This window comes from Nematolebias whitei, chromosome 13, assembly GCF_014905685.2.
Source record: "Nematolebias whitei isolate Nwh7 chromosome 13, NemWhi1, whole genome shotgun sequence".
In the NCBI taxonomy this organism is placed as follows: Eukaryota; Metazoa; Chordata; class Actinopteri; order Cyprinodontiformes; family Rivulidae; genus Nematolebias; species Nematolebias whitei.
In genome coordinates, this window is record NC_056510.1 from 11,406,556 (window position 1) to 11,422,529 (window position 15,974).

Genomic DNA, 15,974 nt, shown 5'->3' on the forward strand with positions numbered 1-15,974 from the left:
CACATTCTACCACCATACCACCACAAGTCAGCACCACCTCATCAACAGCTTCAAGTGCACCACATTCTACCACCAAACCACCACAAGTCGACACCACCAAAGATGATTCCGACCCTTCAGGTGGTACCACCAAGACACCATCTAGCAACACTGGTGCCACCACCAGCCACGCTGTTACTTCTGCCACTACGCGTGCTGACACGACAACTTCCAAGTTAACCACCAGGAAATCTGAAGACCTCACGTGCACAATATCACCAAACAGCGGAACAGCTTTAGATGCTTTTAAGATAAGCTGCTCTACCAAATCTCCTTGTTTTCACTGTTGGTATTGTTTTAGAGCTAAGGGTGGGTAATTCCAAGTTTTAAAATTGTTTTCATTACCAGATTGTATTACTGTATTGTAAACTCTGTGCCATTCTTTAACTCTACTAATGAACTCTAATTTATTATTTGAAAATTATCAGGCAAGCGCCTGCTCTGCAGTAAAGACAGTGAAGTAAAAGCTGTATACCTTCCTCGTGGAGACAGCAGTTCAAACTACAACCTGCTCATAACAGCTACTGCAAAAAACGTTCACAATTCTTTTAGCACCACTCTAACTGCACAGGTTTGTCAAAAACATACTTATATTGCTTATGACATGCTTATATTTTTCATTACACTTTTAAAGATGCAGCTACATTTTTTTAAGGTTATGGATTTCACAACAAACTCAGTGGATGCTCTCAGTACGGCTGTAGCGAACATTGTGGATCAGCTAAGAAAAGAAGGTCTTCTCTCTGGAGAATTGGTTGGAGAAATCGTCAACAACGTGGCCCAAAAACTGAACGATCAATCTGATGAATCAAGTAAAGAAGATAAGCAAAAGGTGACCTTACCCTAAAGTTGGTATCTCATTGTACTGTAAGACACAAGTTGGAAGAAAACAGGCTACCTTACCATTACAGTCCTCTGTTTTCGTCCTTTGCCTTAACAAGCAGATTTAGATTACCTTTAGCAGCTATAATTTTCTGTAATTTATGTCGGTTTTTGTTTCTCCTTGAATACCGTTGGATGCTACACAATGGTGCAAAATCCTCTGTTTTTCTTTCACAGCTCAGAGAGCAGATACTGCGCACTTTGATTGACACAATAAATGAATTTCCAACCAGCACCCCAACAGAAACCCAAGTTGTAGCCAGCGGACTCTCTTCTCTAATCATGCAAGGCGATGAACTCAGTTTGGATGCTCAGGTACTGTAAAAGACTTTATTTATTTTGCAATATTATTCTTGATTTGCAATAATAATGACAACTACACAGCAACAATAAGTAAAAATAAGTTAAGAACTTTGTTTTAATCATTTTTGTTATTGACTGACCCACCTACATAGTTGTATGTAATTTGGCGGTAAACATGTCCCACTTGCATTTGTAATATTCTCATCGCCAAAGTGATCAATGTATTTAAATTGTACATGCGTTTCTTTCTAAATATAATTTTACTTAGAAAATATGCAATTATTTCACACAGATATTGAACAGTGTCAATTTGATTATTTTTACGAGACCTGGTTCCGAGGACTGTCTTTACATCTGCTCAATAAGTTTATTCTCCCCTCCAGATTTCTGCATCCAATTTGTTCGCAAACCTCAGCTTATCTATCGTGCACATGAATGTGAGCTCAGCTGATGATAAGGAAGAAATAGTCATTGCAGCCAGCACCATTGTGAAAGGAGTGAGCGACATCCTGGAGTATTCTTCCAATGTGAGTCATCACCTTCAAAGCTCATGGAGTTTAGATTTACATCTCAAAGGGAGATTTGAATATCACTTGAGAGGCTGCACTTGCATCCGCTGCCTCAAAACCCCAAAACCATTTATATCTAATCTGTTGGTCCTTTATGTAGAATTTGTACATGCAACATTGTCTTATTTGAATGGTTTGTTGTTATTATCTTCAGCTTTTTGTGCCACTAACCGCCTAGTTTCAATTATTTTTCAGAAAGAAATCTCTGATGCTCTTCTTGATACTCTAACAAATACACAGAGCGCACTGTTGAACATAATGGATACTAACGAGGGACCAACAATAATTATACAACCCCACATTAGTTTATACGTCAATAGGTAAGTTCACTTTAGCAAGACGTTAAACAAAAAACTAAAAGCAAGATTTCACACTGTACAAGATCTACATGGGGTTTTGATTTAGTAAATAAAGACGTCAAAGTTGTAATGAAGTTAGCATCTCACTGATCTGCAAATAATTGGCAACATTCATGAGAGAATCTACCGAATGTTTTACGCCTGCCAAAGGGTTTCTTATGTGAGTTGTAGCTGTGTGTAGTACTGTTGATTGTGTTTTGAACGTGGTAAATAAAAATGTACCACAGCTTTTATCTTAAAATAGGTACAAAGATATCTTGGGCATTTCCCACCCATCTCAAGAACACTGAAGCTGTGTTCCTACACCTGCAAGGGAGATCTTTGTTGTCAGAAAGCAACAGAGACAAACGTCTAGGTCTAAAAATGACATTGATGTTAAATAATAATTTTGAAATACTGGTCCAAATATGCCAGCCTATTTTATAGTTCGTTTTGTAGTCAGTTTGTTTCAAAAGCGTACTTCAGCAGATTAAATCAAAATTGTGGAGCTGTCTGTCAAGAGGAATAACAGAATTGTGCATGGTCAAGAATAGTTTAGCAAGCTGTGTACACAAGAAGAGAATATAAATACATGTTATCTGTTATTGAGTTAATTTGATAACGGATGCATAAAAAGTTCTTTTTTTTTCTTACAGACTGACACCAGAGAGTTTACACTCTGCATTTACAAGTTTTTCCAACAGTTCTTATCCCTCATTTAGTCTGCCACAATTGCCTTTGAGTCTATTTCCTTCAGGAGAACCAGTGGGTGTTCGAGTAAGTCTGAATAGTGTCTGTGCGCTGTGTGAGTAGACACAAGTACAGGTGTTTTACAGATACTGTGCGTGTCCCAACAAGGTTTCTCTCAATTCTTAGAAGGGCCCATTCTCACAATGAGATTTAACTCAACATTGCTCTTTAACTAAATCTACAGATGCTGAGTTTAGATAAAAACCCATTTTCCTGGAATGGGAGAGGCAATATCAGTGGACTAATAGGCGCTCTGTCGCTCACAACACAAGACGGATCCGGTATCCCCGTGGAGAACTTAAGTGAAGATATCGAGGTCAGTACTGCATCTGAGGTTTTACTCAAAGATGTGATTACTTGTTTAGACCAAGCTCTCTGTGCAGACTGCAGGGACACATACCCTAGACCTAATTTTCAACTAAATGAAGAGATGACGTTTATAAACTAGGTCACTGTGAGAAAAACCTCCTCATCCTCTTTATTCAATAAAAAAATAATAAGTAAAAGATAGTCGATTTGTAGCTGATTCTTTTTTTTACCCAGTTAACCTTCTCTTATTTTATTAGAATACATCTGCATACATGCACTTTTTAAATTCATACAGTGTTGTTTTATTATTATTAAAAAAGGACCTGAGTCATCCAACAAAGTTGAGTCAGGTCATCTGGAAAGTTTCTTTTTTTGTTGAGACGTTTCATCCTTCACCCAAAGGACTTCATCAATCTGAAGAGTAACAAACAAACTCAGTCCCACACTCCCATAGTGGACCAACCAGTTTGCTGGTGATAAGATTGTTTCTTGAGCCTACCCCTCTCCCCCGTCAACTTCTCTGAGGCAGCCATAGCCAAAGTGGTTCACAACATCAAAGTTCATGATCAATAATCCAGGTAGAAAAATCCAGCAATGTTCAGTCCAACAAAGTTCAATCAGGCTCCTCAGGTTGATGAAGTCCTTTGGATGAAGGACGAAATGTCTCAACAAAAAAGAAACTGTCCAGATGACCTGACTGAACTTTGTTGGATTTTTTTTACCTGGATTATTGAGCATGGACTTTGAAGACCTGAGCCATGCAAGAAATGAAGGCATAAAGAGAATTGGGATGAAAATGTGCCTAAAATAAGAATATATTGCTGATACTGGTTTTCCTAGACACATTTTCTATATTTTGGTTTGTTACACAGATTCTGTTGCCAAGACCCAATGGAGAGCAAGTGAACACCTCTGTTTTGGATCTGGGGAACTACAGCACAACAGCCATAGATATCCCTTCAGCTGACAGTACCCTACTTTTAAAGGTCTGATCAACAGTTTCTGTGCTTGATGCTGAACCTGAATATGTCATGAATACTTCAACAAAACCAAGAGTGTCCATTTATACCAGTAGCTCTGGGATTCTCTACTACAATCCATAGCTCACCTCAAGATAAAAAGGTTGTGGGGATCATATAAGCATGTTCACCACTAGAGGATAGTTGTAGAAAATGAGAGCATATTCTATGTACATGAGAATGTACGTTTTCTATCAAGTCTGTACCTGATGGTTTTCTGCTTTGTTTGGCTAGAAATATATAAGATGCAAGATAAACAAACACAGATGTAGTTTACTGAAGATATCTGACCCAAAGTCACAAAATCCACAAAAATACAGTATATGTCAGCCAGCGCTTGTAGACTTCTTACCAAATTATTACTCCTGGTGACATAAATCATCTTTTTGAAATCAAACAACAAAATCAACTCAGGACATAAACGGTATATTTGTGAAAAATAATACTTTATGTGCTTTTATTTTATTCTATGCATCGCTAAAGCTATACTCTATCTGTACACTAATTTGTGTTTTGAAAGATGGTGCCTTCAGTGGATCCTTTACCCTTCAAGTTGTTCCTCGGTTATAAGAGTTACCCCACAGAGACAAATTATGTAGCGATGACAGAAATGCCTCAAAAGGGAACAACACTTGGTAACTTTTTTTTATATCTTTAATACTTTCCAAACAATGTTTTTCATTGATTATTTGTCTATATCTGGGAATATGTATTTGTGTGTGTGACACAGAGGAGCGATACACATGGATTCTCAATCCCACAAATTTAAAAGGAAATTCTGGAATCCATTATCTTGTGGTGAGGCCTATTGTGGGTCCAGGAATAAAATCTATCAATGCCACTTTATCAATTACCCCCATCACATCTTCGTGCAAATTTTGGAATGAAACACGACTGGACTGGAGCGATTATGGTTGCAAAGTAAGTACAGTAACATAATTAGCCTCTTATGTAATGATGCTTTAAATCTTTTATAACAGTAAAGATGATAATCTTTGAAGGTTGGTGTGAATTCCACACAATTGCTCACCCAGTGCTTCTGCAACCACCTCACGTTTTTTGGGAGCTCTTTCTTTGTGACTCCCAATCTCGTCGACCCGTCACGCACCGCTGAGCTTTTTGCAACCTTTGCTGAGAATCCTGTCGTAGTGTGCTTTGTCGGCGCGCTCTTCGTGACCTACCTGCTTGTGGTTGTGTGGGCACGCAGAAAAGACATTCAAGACACGGTCAAGGTAAAGTGTCTTTCCTTCCAGGACACTCCATCTTTTAAATCAAATGTCATCCTAAATCTGTTTCAAGTGCAATTTAGCAGCCTAAATTATTTTTGAGAGGCACAGATTTAAAACATTTAAAATTGGCTTTTAACATTTGTTCTTGCACATGTAAAATCACATTGCTGGTCCATTCAGGGTTACAACATCTGTTTTGACTACTAGTAGAAATAATATATATATATATATATATATATATATATATATATATATATGTTCAACTGGTAAAGAACTTTCCTTGAAGCCTGTACCTGAAAAACAATATAAATCGCAACCTGTCTATCTATTGCTAGCTAGCATGCTAGTGATAGATGGATAATTATATATTCTCATGAACAGGTAAAGGGGACAGTGCTTGAGGACAATGACCCTATCGACAGTTATCGCTATATGTTATGTGTCTGCACTGGACATCGTATAGGAGCCGCCACTTCTTCTCAGGTAAATATGCATGTTCCTTTTACCTCTGAGGTCAAAAATAATTTTCTAAAATGGGTTTTCAGTCGCAAGTCAAGAATTCAGGAGTTTCTGCTTGTTGGAAATGCAGCACGTAAGCCATTAACAGTATATTATGTGCTACTGATGTCTTTAAACACAGGTAAATTTTCATGAATAGTAGAAGTTGTGAAGTGTCTGCAACTTTAACATAACAAAAACTGACTAGAAAGCACATATATGATTTATTACTGAAGTTACCACCAATTGGAAAACAATGGGCAACCATGTTGCCTTGTGTGGTTGAGGCTAGTGAGAAGCCTCTGTTCTTCTAATGAAACGCTGTTTGTCAGAGTCAGAGTGCATGCATATTAAATAGTTGTGTACTTAAATAAAATTTTAATAATCTCCAAGGTGGTAAACAATAACCTGGACAGCTGTGATTCCTCTCACAGAGTTTATTAAACACATATTGACATAAATCTTACAAAAATCTACAATACTAAATTATTTAAATGAGCATTCTAGAAGGTCAATGTGGTCAGCAGAGCTATAATAAATGATATGCAAGTGTACATTGGCTGATATCTATACATCACACCAGCACATAGTGGATTGTTACAGTCTTAAAATGAATATGTCAACAACAGAGGAGATAATTTTAAAGAATGTGAAAGAGATGCTTCATCTTAAAGATAATATTATTCAGAAATGAAGTTGAGGACGGAATGTTTGATGCAAACGTTTGCGTTAAAACTACACCTCATTTCATTCTCCACAGCTCATCTTATGAATAAGCTCAGCTGCTGTTGCTTACATCTCAGGCCACCCACTCTGCTTATCAGCAGTCTTTTCATTTAGATGCCATTTGTAGAAAACAGCAAAGCATTTAAAAACTAAAGAGCAGCATTTCCATCAGGGGCTGGAGGAGATCTAAAACCCAAACAAAAGAGAAAACGTTGATTGAAATTTGGTGAGAAAATGAAAAAGGATGGCTTCTACTTTAGCATTAGACACTCACATTAGACATATAAATTCAGCTCCTACTAAAATGTGTTCATGTGATAATAAAAGTGATTAGCAATTAGAGTTTGGACATATACGTTTAGGTTTTGCCTTTTTACCACAGAACAATTGATAATTTTGTTTCATCACTTGTACCTTTCAGAGCACTATAGAATAAAAAAAGTTACTGTTTTGATTTTCAATTGATAAGGTCGTGCATGTAGTTCATGATGAAAATAATGCAAATGAAAATTTGCATCTTTATTTGTTTCGTTTTAGAAGTTTCCTTTTCAAAATCCAGTAATGTTGTTTCAGGTTATTGTCACTCTTCTGGGTGAACAAGGAAACAGTAAGCCCCACCACCTGACTGACCCAAAGAAGCCTCTGTTTGAGAGGGGTGCCGTGGATTTGTTTCTGCTAACTACACCCTACTCTTTGGGGGAGCTGGAGGGAATCAGACTATGGCACAACAACTCAGGAAGTCACCCTGCTTGGTACGAAACAAAAACTCTGAGTCAAAAACATATGATTTATGTACCTACTACTGCAGTCATTGCAATAACTAAACAGGGTGGGAGGACGTGGTTTGTATTACAGTTACACTAATCTGTAAAGTTAGTAAAGCATTTGAATAAAATACATTTAATAAAGCAGTAAATCATTTTGTTAACCTGGATATATAAAACTAGTAAAATCATATACAGTATCCGCAGCCCCTTTTATTAACTAGATTGAAGGTATCATAATAAAAATGTGTATTTTGCCCTCACCAGGTCATAAATCTAAGTCAATGTACATTTAAATAAATAATAACACATACAATGTTCTATTGACAAAATATGTATTAAACAAAACCAATCTAAACTGCAGAAGCAGAGTGTGGAAAAACTAGGACCACCAGTGCTGCTTCCATAGTATTCAAGAAGATAAATAGCAGCTGGGTGCTGCTAATAAAATATATTTTATGCATTTAATCGATCATCATCATCATCCATGAGAATGAGAGAAGAAGTGTCAACAGTTTGCTGCTCTTAAGCATTGATATATGTGTGAGCACAATACCAATCAGTGAAGATCTCAAAATAACAACTGTTGATGTCCGTCATTCTGGGAAGGGTTAAAGGTCATTTCCAAACATTTTGAAGTCCATCATTCCACAGTGAGGGATTATTCAAAAACAGAAAATGTTCAATGCAACTGCAATTGTTTCTGGGAGAGAATGTCCGGTCGCCCTGAATGTCACTCTGCCATGAGCAAAATTGATACTCTGTGAGTGGAGTTGAGCAGAAACTGCCAACCTCAGTGGACTGCCACTCCTTTAGTCCTACACTGGTTCAGCTTATTAAATTGATTATTCATTGTTTGTGCTGCTATCTTTACTTTAAATGGGACTAGACTTTTGCTTCTTTTTCAGGTTTGTTGGCAATATTGTGGTCCAGGATTTACAAACTGAACAGAAATGGTATTTCTTGTGCAATTCCTGGCTTGCGATAGACATGGGTGATTGCTGCCTCGATAAACTCTTTCCTGTTTCAACAGAAACGGAGCTGAAGAAATTCAGGTAAAGCAGATGAACAGTGGTAGTTTGCACAACAAATTGCATGATGGTATGGTGTAAAAAATACGTGTGAACATAAAGCATTTTTTATAATACAATATGAACTGACTTGTCACCCCAAGTACGAACCTTGTACTAACAAGAGACATACATGGTACTTATTGGTTATCGGGTATGTCTACTCTAGTACCGTACCAGTACACACTTGGCACATACCAAATAAGTAAATGGAAAGTACCCAGTGAAAACAGGGTATTAAGTCATTTCATGATACAGAACAGTACCCAAATGTATGAGGTACTTACCAGGTAATTATCAATTACAAACCAGGCTGTAGAATGTATTGCTACCTAAAGTGTGCCACACATATAACGTTTTGTTTGCCCTTCCCCATTTGACTTTTCACAAGGGATTTTTTAAATTGAATTTGAAGCAAGAATACACAACATCTGTTTAGGATCCACTTTAATTGACTATTTAAGCTTGAAGAGCCATCTGTCTGGCTACAGAATATTAAAAGTTTGCTAGTATCACAATACACTTTGAGGCGAACAAAAAGAACTGCAGTATTTTTTTTAACTTCTTTACTTAAATTCAAAAAAGTTCAAGACAACAAAACAACTGAACTTTATTTCTAACAAGACGTTTCACTTCTCATCCGAGGAGCTTTTTCAATTCAAAGAACAGAGAATGTGGAGTTCGAGTTATAATGCTGAGCTAAGTTAAGGCTCCAGCTCCGCAGGCAAGGGGAATTTACCTTCAGGACACTTTTAGTTTGCCGACTGGTCATTTGCTGACACGCCTACTGGATTGATTGAAAGATCGCAAAAAAAAGAAAAAGAGAGAGCTGGCAGCCCCAGTTGCAGAGGTGTTCTGTGTTCATATGTTAATACAAAGTTCTAAAAAAATTTGCAAAAAAAACAGGAAGGCCCTGCAGCCCATACATCACACCAGCCCACCAGGAAATCTCCAGACTCTCCTGCAGCCACGCTGGACCTGATTTTAATTAGCTTGTGACAAATTCCTTAATTTCTCACAATTTCAGTCATGCATCAGTGGAGGAGGAGGAAGAGATCTCTTGCCTCTTGGAAAAAAGGTCATTAAACCAGACCAGGGACGAAGAAGGGAAATTTAATACATTGGTGTTGCATACAGAACAGTCCAGAACAGAACATCGCCAGGCAGTTTATTGTGCGACACCGAGTACGCGTACACAGTCGTAAAAATGGATCTTTGCATGGGCATGCCCTGCGGGCGTCCGCTTCGACTCTAATCTGGTACACGCGGACCTCCGTGGACTGACGTACGCGCGAGTATACTGGAGGCTTTAGATACACATGCAGATTGTCCTGTCAATCCTCACAATAGTGGTTCGTTATGGTTTTTGTTTGTTTGACTCACAGAGGAGCCAATCTGGTGACATGGATGAAATTCCTGATAGGTGTGAAAATGACTGGGTATCAGGCCTAAAGCTGCATCACAAGTTTTTGAAAGTTGAAATCTGAGACCGCCTCTTTTTAAAGATGGTTTCTCTCGTTTTACAAAGTACATAAATAGCTTCCTTCACCCCCTCTCAAACCATCTGCCTTCTTGGTTTTCTTCTTTACTTATTTCTTTACTTAGTTTGTCTCATTAAAATTCAGCCTAAACACTGAGCTGATGGCTTTTCAAGGATTTCTGTCTTTTTCTTTAACCTCAAATGTCGCAAAGATGCAAGCATCTTTAGTAATAAAAAGAGATTCCGAATGCGATGGTGAATTTTCACTAATTGGGAGCTTTAAGGGGTTTAAAAGTTTAGGATTTAAAAAGGCTGCTTTCATCTTCCAGTAATTTGTTCTTCATGAAGACGGTAAAGGATTTCAATGATGGGCACCTCTGGTACTCTGTGATTAATCGACCACCAAGCAGCACCTTTACTTGTGTACAGAGGGTGTCTTGCTGTTTCTCCCTGCTGCTCTGCACCATGCTGACCAGCATCATGTTCTATGGGATCCCCACAGACCCCTCTGATCAGGTCATGGACTTGGGTAAGTCTGATTTTAATTACATTTGATAATATTTACAGAGGTTTTTTTTTCTAAACTGGTCTCACAAATCTATTTGCAGGTCACTTTCAATTTACCTGGCAGCAGTTTATGATTGGAGTCCAGAGTTCCCTCATTATGTTTCCAATAAACATCCTCATAGTTAGCATCTTCAGAAACACTCGTCCTCGGGAGACGCCTTGTTGTCAGAGTAAAACAAAGAAAACAAAAAGCCTTGAACATGAGAACACTTTACAGACCGTTTCCTTGCAGGCGGCTACAAACTCTAATGGAAAAACCAGTTTAGACAATATTATAAAGGTGGGTGCGCTGTGTTTTTGTGCACTAAAAATATTTGATTTTAGACAAAATATGAAATACCTCCTAAATTAGCTATTGCTCTCATATAATGTTGTGTTATACCACTTATAAATCTTAATGGTACATGTAAAAATTAATGCTGGAATAAAGTATTTAACCTTAAAGTGATACTATCTTGCTTAAAAACATGTTCTGCATAAAATATACAGTATGCATCAATGTGTAAATCTCATGAGTTTATAAACTGTCTATAGAAAACATTTAAAATATAAAATGTACACTAAACTGTACAATTTATTGGAAAATAAACAATTTAGTGGTAGCAAGGCATGTCAAAACAGCTGAGATAGGGACAACAAAAGGCTGTAGAAGTTGGTGGTATGAATAAGAAACAGCTGGAAGAGTATTTAGCAACTAAAAAGAGTGCCATTTCTACCATTTCCACTACCATTTCTTAGTTTAAATAACTGACTTTTATACTGTCTCAATTTGAATAAAATAGTTTAGGTTTACAAATCTATATATTGTGCTTTACTTACAGTTTATACAAAGTTTTAGAATTTGGTTGTAAATTACATGGTCTGTGTATAATTGTATATCTGTATATAAACAGAGTTTTGTTTTTAAAATTTTAGGATATCACTAGAATAGTCCATTCACTTTCTGAGACAGCAAAACGCAACATCCCCTTCACAGAGTCTGAGTTTGGATCTGGAAAAGGAACTGATATCAATGGAGTTCTGTCTGAGGTAGAAGACTTCCTCTATCAGAATTACAAAACCAGTGACGACATCCACTCAAAATCACAAGTTCAGCTACCAGGTGTGCTCTGCTATGCTGATGATGCTCTTACTGTACAAGTGAAAAGCAAGAGACAACTCGTTTCTTTCTCTGCTTTATTATACATACCATATTTTCTGACCTATAAGTCACTGTTTTTTTTTTTTTTTGTATAATTTGCATGCCATGCGACTTATACCGTGAAGCGACTTATTTATGCTTTTTTTTTTTTCTCCCATAGTTATAAACCAATTTGTGGCTGAGATATGACCATTAGTCATTCATTCTGACATTGAAAATATTGAACACTACCATTTTCAGTCAGTAGATGGTAATTGAGTTGTATGGCATGCCGTTGTGTCATGTAATAGGTAAACATGGCTATTAATGACACAATTACTACTTATCAAATATACATGTCTTTGTTGACTTTTAACTCTATCTACTTAAACTGATGTCTGTTCTACATTTAATGTCTACAGAAGTCTGTCTTATCCTGATGGTTTCAAACTGTTAACCTTTATTTATCGTGATAGTAGTTTATTTTTTTCTTTTAATGCAAATGCTTATTGTCAATTACCCTGTGACGTGTGCTGATGACCACTTGACCAGGTCACCCTTGTGAAAGAGATCTCGATCTCAACAGGCTCTACCTGGTAAAATAAAGGTGATTGATTGATTGATTGATTGATTGACAATTGGCTTGCCATATACTGCCACCTTTGTCCAGCTCTGGGATCATGCCTAGAGCAACCGTCAAATCAGCTGCATTTCGCTGCACCGCCCTCGCGAAATGCAGCTAATTTGACCATTGAAGTGCATTTTTAAGTAAAAGTTCAACTGACACACCTTTGCTATAATGTCGAGCAAACAAATAACTGTTTTTAGGTGGTTATCTTGTTAAATTTTGAAGAAATGCACAGCGAGTCCTCCCTCTGCCCACTCCCGCTTCTGTGATTCAGCTTTTGAAATACAGCTGATTTGACCATCAAAGTGCATTTATTAAGGAAAAGTTCAACTGAGACACACCTTTGCTATAATTTCGAGCGAACAAATAATTATTTTTAAGTGTTAATCTAGTTAAATTCTTGTTAAAATCTTCCCGTGCAGGCTCCTGCGACAGCAAATCGATTTTTGGCACAACACCGGCACACATTTCCGGGTTGTCAGCGGTGACGCGTAACAAATGCGACGTATCAGCGGTGACGCATAATAGACGCGACGTATACGGCGAAGCGATGTATTAATGTTTTTTCCCACTTTATTAGACATTCGGACTGATGCAACTTATACGACTGTGCAACGTGTACGGCGGAAAATACGATAATGGTTTTCTTAAAGACTACAATTTATGCAGCAGATAGAACTGGCAGTATCATTCTACTGACAAATAAGGGAATATAAATGTTCAATTTTGTACAAAATGATACATTTGTTTCAATCTGTCAAAACAGTATGAAGGTTGTGCTACTGCACTGTTAAAAGCAGTATTCATTTGTGTCCAGTGCCAACAGGGGAGGGAATTCAAAAGAAAAGCAACAAAATTCAGCATCTGTACGGGCAAATGTGTCACCTTGAAAAGGAGCTGACTCTTCTGGACCCCTCCTGCTTCTCCAAACCAGAGAGCGTCAGTCGGGCTCTGCAGCGAGTCCAGAGCATGAAGAGCTTCCTTGAAGATTATCTCTCAATAACCAGCCATGCAAACCAAACTGAACATGACAAGTACTTATTAAAAATTACCACACGTTCTTTATATAGAGTTTCAAGTTTTGATTCAATGCTGTCTACTTCCATTTGAGTTTGGGTGGACGGAGCTAACATTTGATGGTTTGGTGTATTCATATCCAACACATGTGATAATGTGTCTTTATAATTACTCTGCAGATGAGTTCACGTTCATATACAAAGCATTTTAAATGATCTTGAATAAATGCCATTCTTTAATTTTCCAATTCCAGGTCCAGGCCAGCAGATAAGTCTTTTGGAGACAATGGTCAGAAAAAGAGAGTGCGCCAACATGGAGTGCTACCCTGGTGGTTTGTCTTTGTTGGCTGGCTGTTAGTGATTGCAGCCAGTTTCATATCTGGGTATTTTACAATGCTTTATGGGTTGAAGTTTGGAAAAGAACGCTCCATAAGTTGGTTGGTATCCATGATAGTTTCCTTCTTTCAGAGTCTTCTCTTCATTCAGCCACTGAAGGTGAGAAGTACATTTCACCCACAGCAAGACTTTTTTTATTGTGTTTTAAAAGACTCAGTTTTGATTGATTTCTTAGAATTAAGACAATATGCCTTGCACTACAGGTGGTAGGTCTTGCTGTCTTCTTTGCATTGGTAATAAAGAAAGTTGATGAGGAAGACTTTCAAGATGTGACTTTTGAAAAAGTTGAAAGACGTCCAGGTGATGTCATACTACACCCAAAGTACATTTTCTGTTTTCCACAAGTTGTAAGAAATGAATAATAAGTTGTGCAGCAACATTTGCAGGTGAACAAAACAGCCAAACAACGAACAGATGGGCTGACTGTTTGTACGAGCCACCTCCACCTGCAGATATTGAGAAAATGAAAAGGAACAAGATCATGGAACAGAAGGCGTTTGCGCTCCTCACTGAGATCCTTAGTGAGTAAGAACGTGGACATTTTTATTGAATTTTATCATTGAGGATTTGTAAGTTTGTCACACTGTTACTAATTGAAGAGAGTCCATTATAAGTAAGGGGCTCATAAAACACATAAGAATGAACAGGTCTAGACTATTATTTTATTTTTCCTGCAGAGGTAAAAAAAAAAAAAGTGACATAAAAAGCATGTTTTTGTATTGTGATTTATTACTATGTGTTCCAGTCTACTTGGGCTTCATGTGGATGTTGCTGCTGGTTGCTTATAGCCAAAGAGATCCAAATGCATTTTACCTGAATCAACACATTAGGGATAGCTTCACTGGAAATATCCCAGACACCGTGAGCATTCAGGATGTTTTCACATGGGCCGGCACCTCTCTGTTCCAAAACCTGTTCGGAAAATATCCAGGTAAATACCCAACCCCCAAACAACAATTATTATAAGGATTCAAGGATTCAAGGTTCTTTATTTGTCATTCGCACCACATGTGGTACATGTGGTGGAACAAAATTGTGTACACAGGTCCCAGTTACAACTAACCTAACTAACTAAAGAGATGTTTTATCACACTGACACATCTTCTTTTTACATTTCCTGAATAAATATTTGATAAGATGTGTGTACCTGTTGGATAAACAGCTAAAGAAGCTTTGTACAGCTTTATGTTCATTTATTTATTTATTGACCTTTATTTAACCAGGCAAATCCCATTGAGATCACAGATCTATTTTGCAAGGGAGGCCTGGGCCTGAAGGCAGCCTAACATTCAGAGATTCAGAGAGATGTATTTGTCATTTGCATGTGGTACATGTGGTGGAATGAGATTATGTACACAGGGTCCCAGTTACATCCAACAATACATTGTAAAAGAAAAACAGTAATAAGATCTAAGATAAGAACTAATAAAAACATAACTAAATAATACACTAAGCACTAATAGCATAAAAACATTATGTCGAACATCAGCACGGACACGGACATGAGTCTGTGTGAGCAGATGAGCACGCATGAACACAGCAACATGAAACAGATCATCATCATCAACAACTTTATTCATAAAACGCTTCAACACAGCCACAGCTGAAACAAAGTGCTGAAGTTAAAAACAAGATAAAAGAGAGCACAAAAACAAAGCTACACAGCCAAGCACACAGTGAACTAAAAACTCAATTTAAAACACAATTAAACGATGAGTTAAACAGACTAAATCAATACCAATAAACATTAAGTAAAATCAAGTCTCAGTTGGGTTGAAGGCCAATGAGTAGAGATGATTTTTCAGACAGTTTTCAGGTCAGTAGCATGATGTGATTTTTCACAGTGATTATTCTGGTTAAAGATTCATGAATCTAACAGCCTCATGGTAGAAGTTGTTCCTCAGATTAGTGGCTCTGATGAGCATGCATGCATGCTTTTGGTCTGTGGGAGGAAACTGGAGTACCAGGAGAAAACCCACGCAAGCACGAGAATAACATGCAAACTCCACACAGAATGACCCCAAGTCCAACCGGGGATTGAACCCAGAACCTTCTTGCTGTGAGGCAACAGTGCAAACCACTGAACCGTTGTGCTTATCTCAAAGTTTACTTGATAAGAATTTATCTGAAAATATTTGTGTGCCTGAAAATTTTAATGGTGATTATAAAATCTGACTTCTTGATCTAAGCTTGTTGATTTCAACACAATCCTTTATCATATATATTCACACATATACACACATATATACACATACACACACACACATCTAT

At 37.5% G+C, this 15,974-nt stretch overlaps 1 protein-coding gene across 1 annotated transcript in view; it reads left to right on the forward strand.

Annotated features, from left to right (window-relative positions):
* Positions 1 to 15,974, forward strand: part of LOC119418818 (polycystic kidney disease protein 1-like 2) — a 37,901-nt gene that overhangs the window by 5,863 nt on the left and 16,064 nt on the right. Inside the window, exons 7-29 of the mRNA XM_037686111.1 lie at positions 49 to 348; positions 468 to 610; positions 695 to 871; positions 1,099 to 1,236; positions 1,608 to 1,751; positions 1,989 to 2,113; positions 2,788 to 2,908; positions 3,066 to 3,197; positions 4,063 to 4,176; positions 4,730 to 4,844; positions 4,940 to 5,130; positions 5,211 to 5,441; positions 5,820 to 5,921; positions 7,236 to 7,414; positions 8,335 to 8,481; positions 10,306 to 10,505; positions 10,585 to 10,823; positions 11,459 to 11,645; positions 13,118 to 13,325; positions 13,562 to 13,802; positions 13,907 to 14,006; positions 14,096 to 14,224; positions 14,449 to 14,634. Of these exons, the coding sequence (XP_037542039.1) occupies positions 49 to 348; positions 468 to 610; positions 695 to 871; positions 1,099 to 1,236; positions 1,608 to 1,751; positions 1,989 to 2,113; positions 2,788 to 2,908; positions 3,066 to 3,197; positions 4,063 to 4,176; positions 4,730 to 4,844; positions 4,940 to 5,130; positions 5,211 to 5,441; positions 5,820 to 5,921; positions 7,236 to 7,414; positions 8,335 to 8,481; positions 10,306 to 10,505; positions 10,585 to 10,823; positions 11,459 to 11,645; positions 13,118 to 13,325; positions 13,562 to 13,802; positions 13,907 to 14,006; positions 14,096 to 14,224; positions 14,449 to 14,634 (3,849 nt within the window). The remainder of the gene's footprint in view (positions 1 to 48; positions 349 to 467; positions 611 to 694; positions 872 to 1,098; positions 1,237 to 1,607; positions 1,752 to 1,988; positions 2,114 to 2,787; positions 2,909 to 3,065; positions 3,198 to 4,062; positions 4,177 to 4,729; positions 4,845 to 4,939; positions 5,131 to 5,210; positions 5,442 to 5,819; positions 5,922 to 7,235; positions 7,415 to 8,334; positions 8,482 to 10,305; positions 10,506 to 10,584; positions 10,824 to 11,458; positions 11,646 to 13,117; positions 13,326 to 13,561; positions 13,803 to 13,906; positions 14,007 to 14,095; positions 14,225 to 14,448; positions 14,635 to 15,974) is intronic.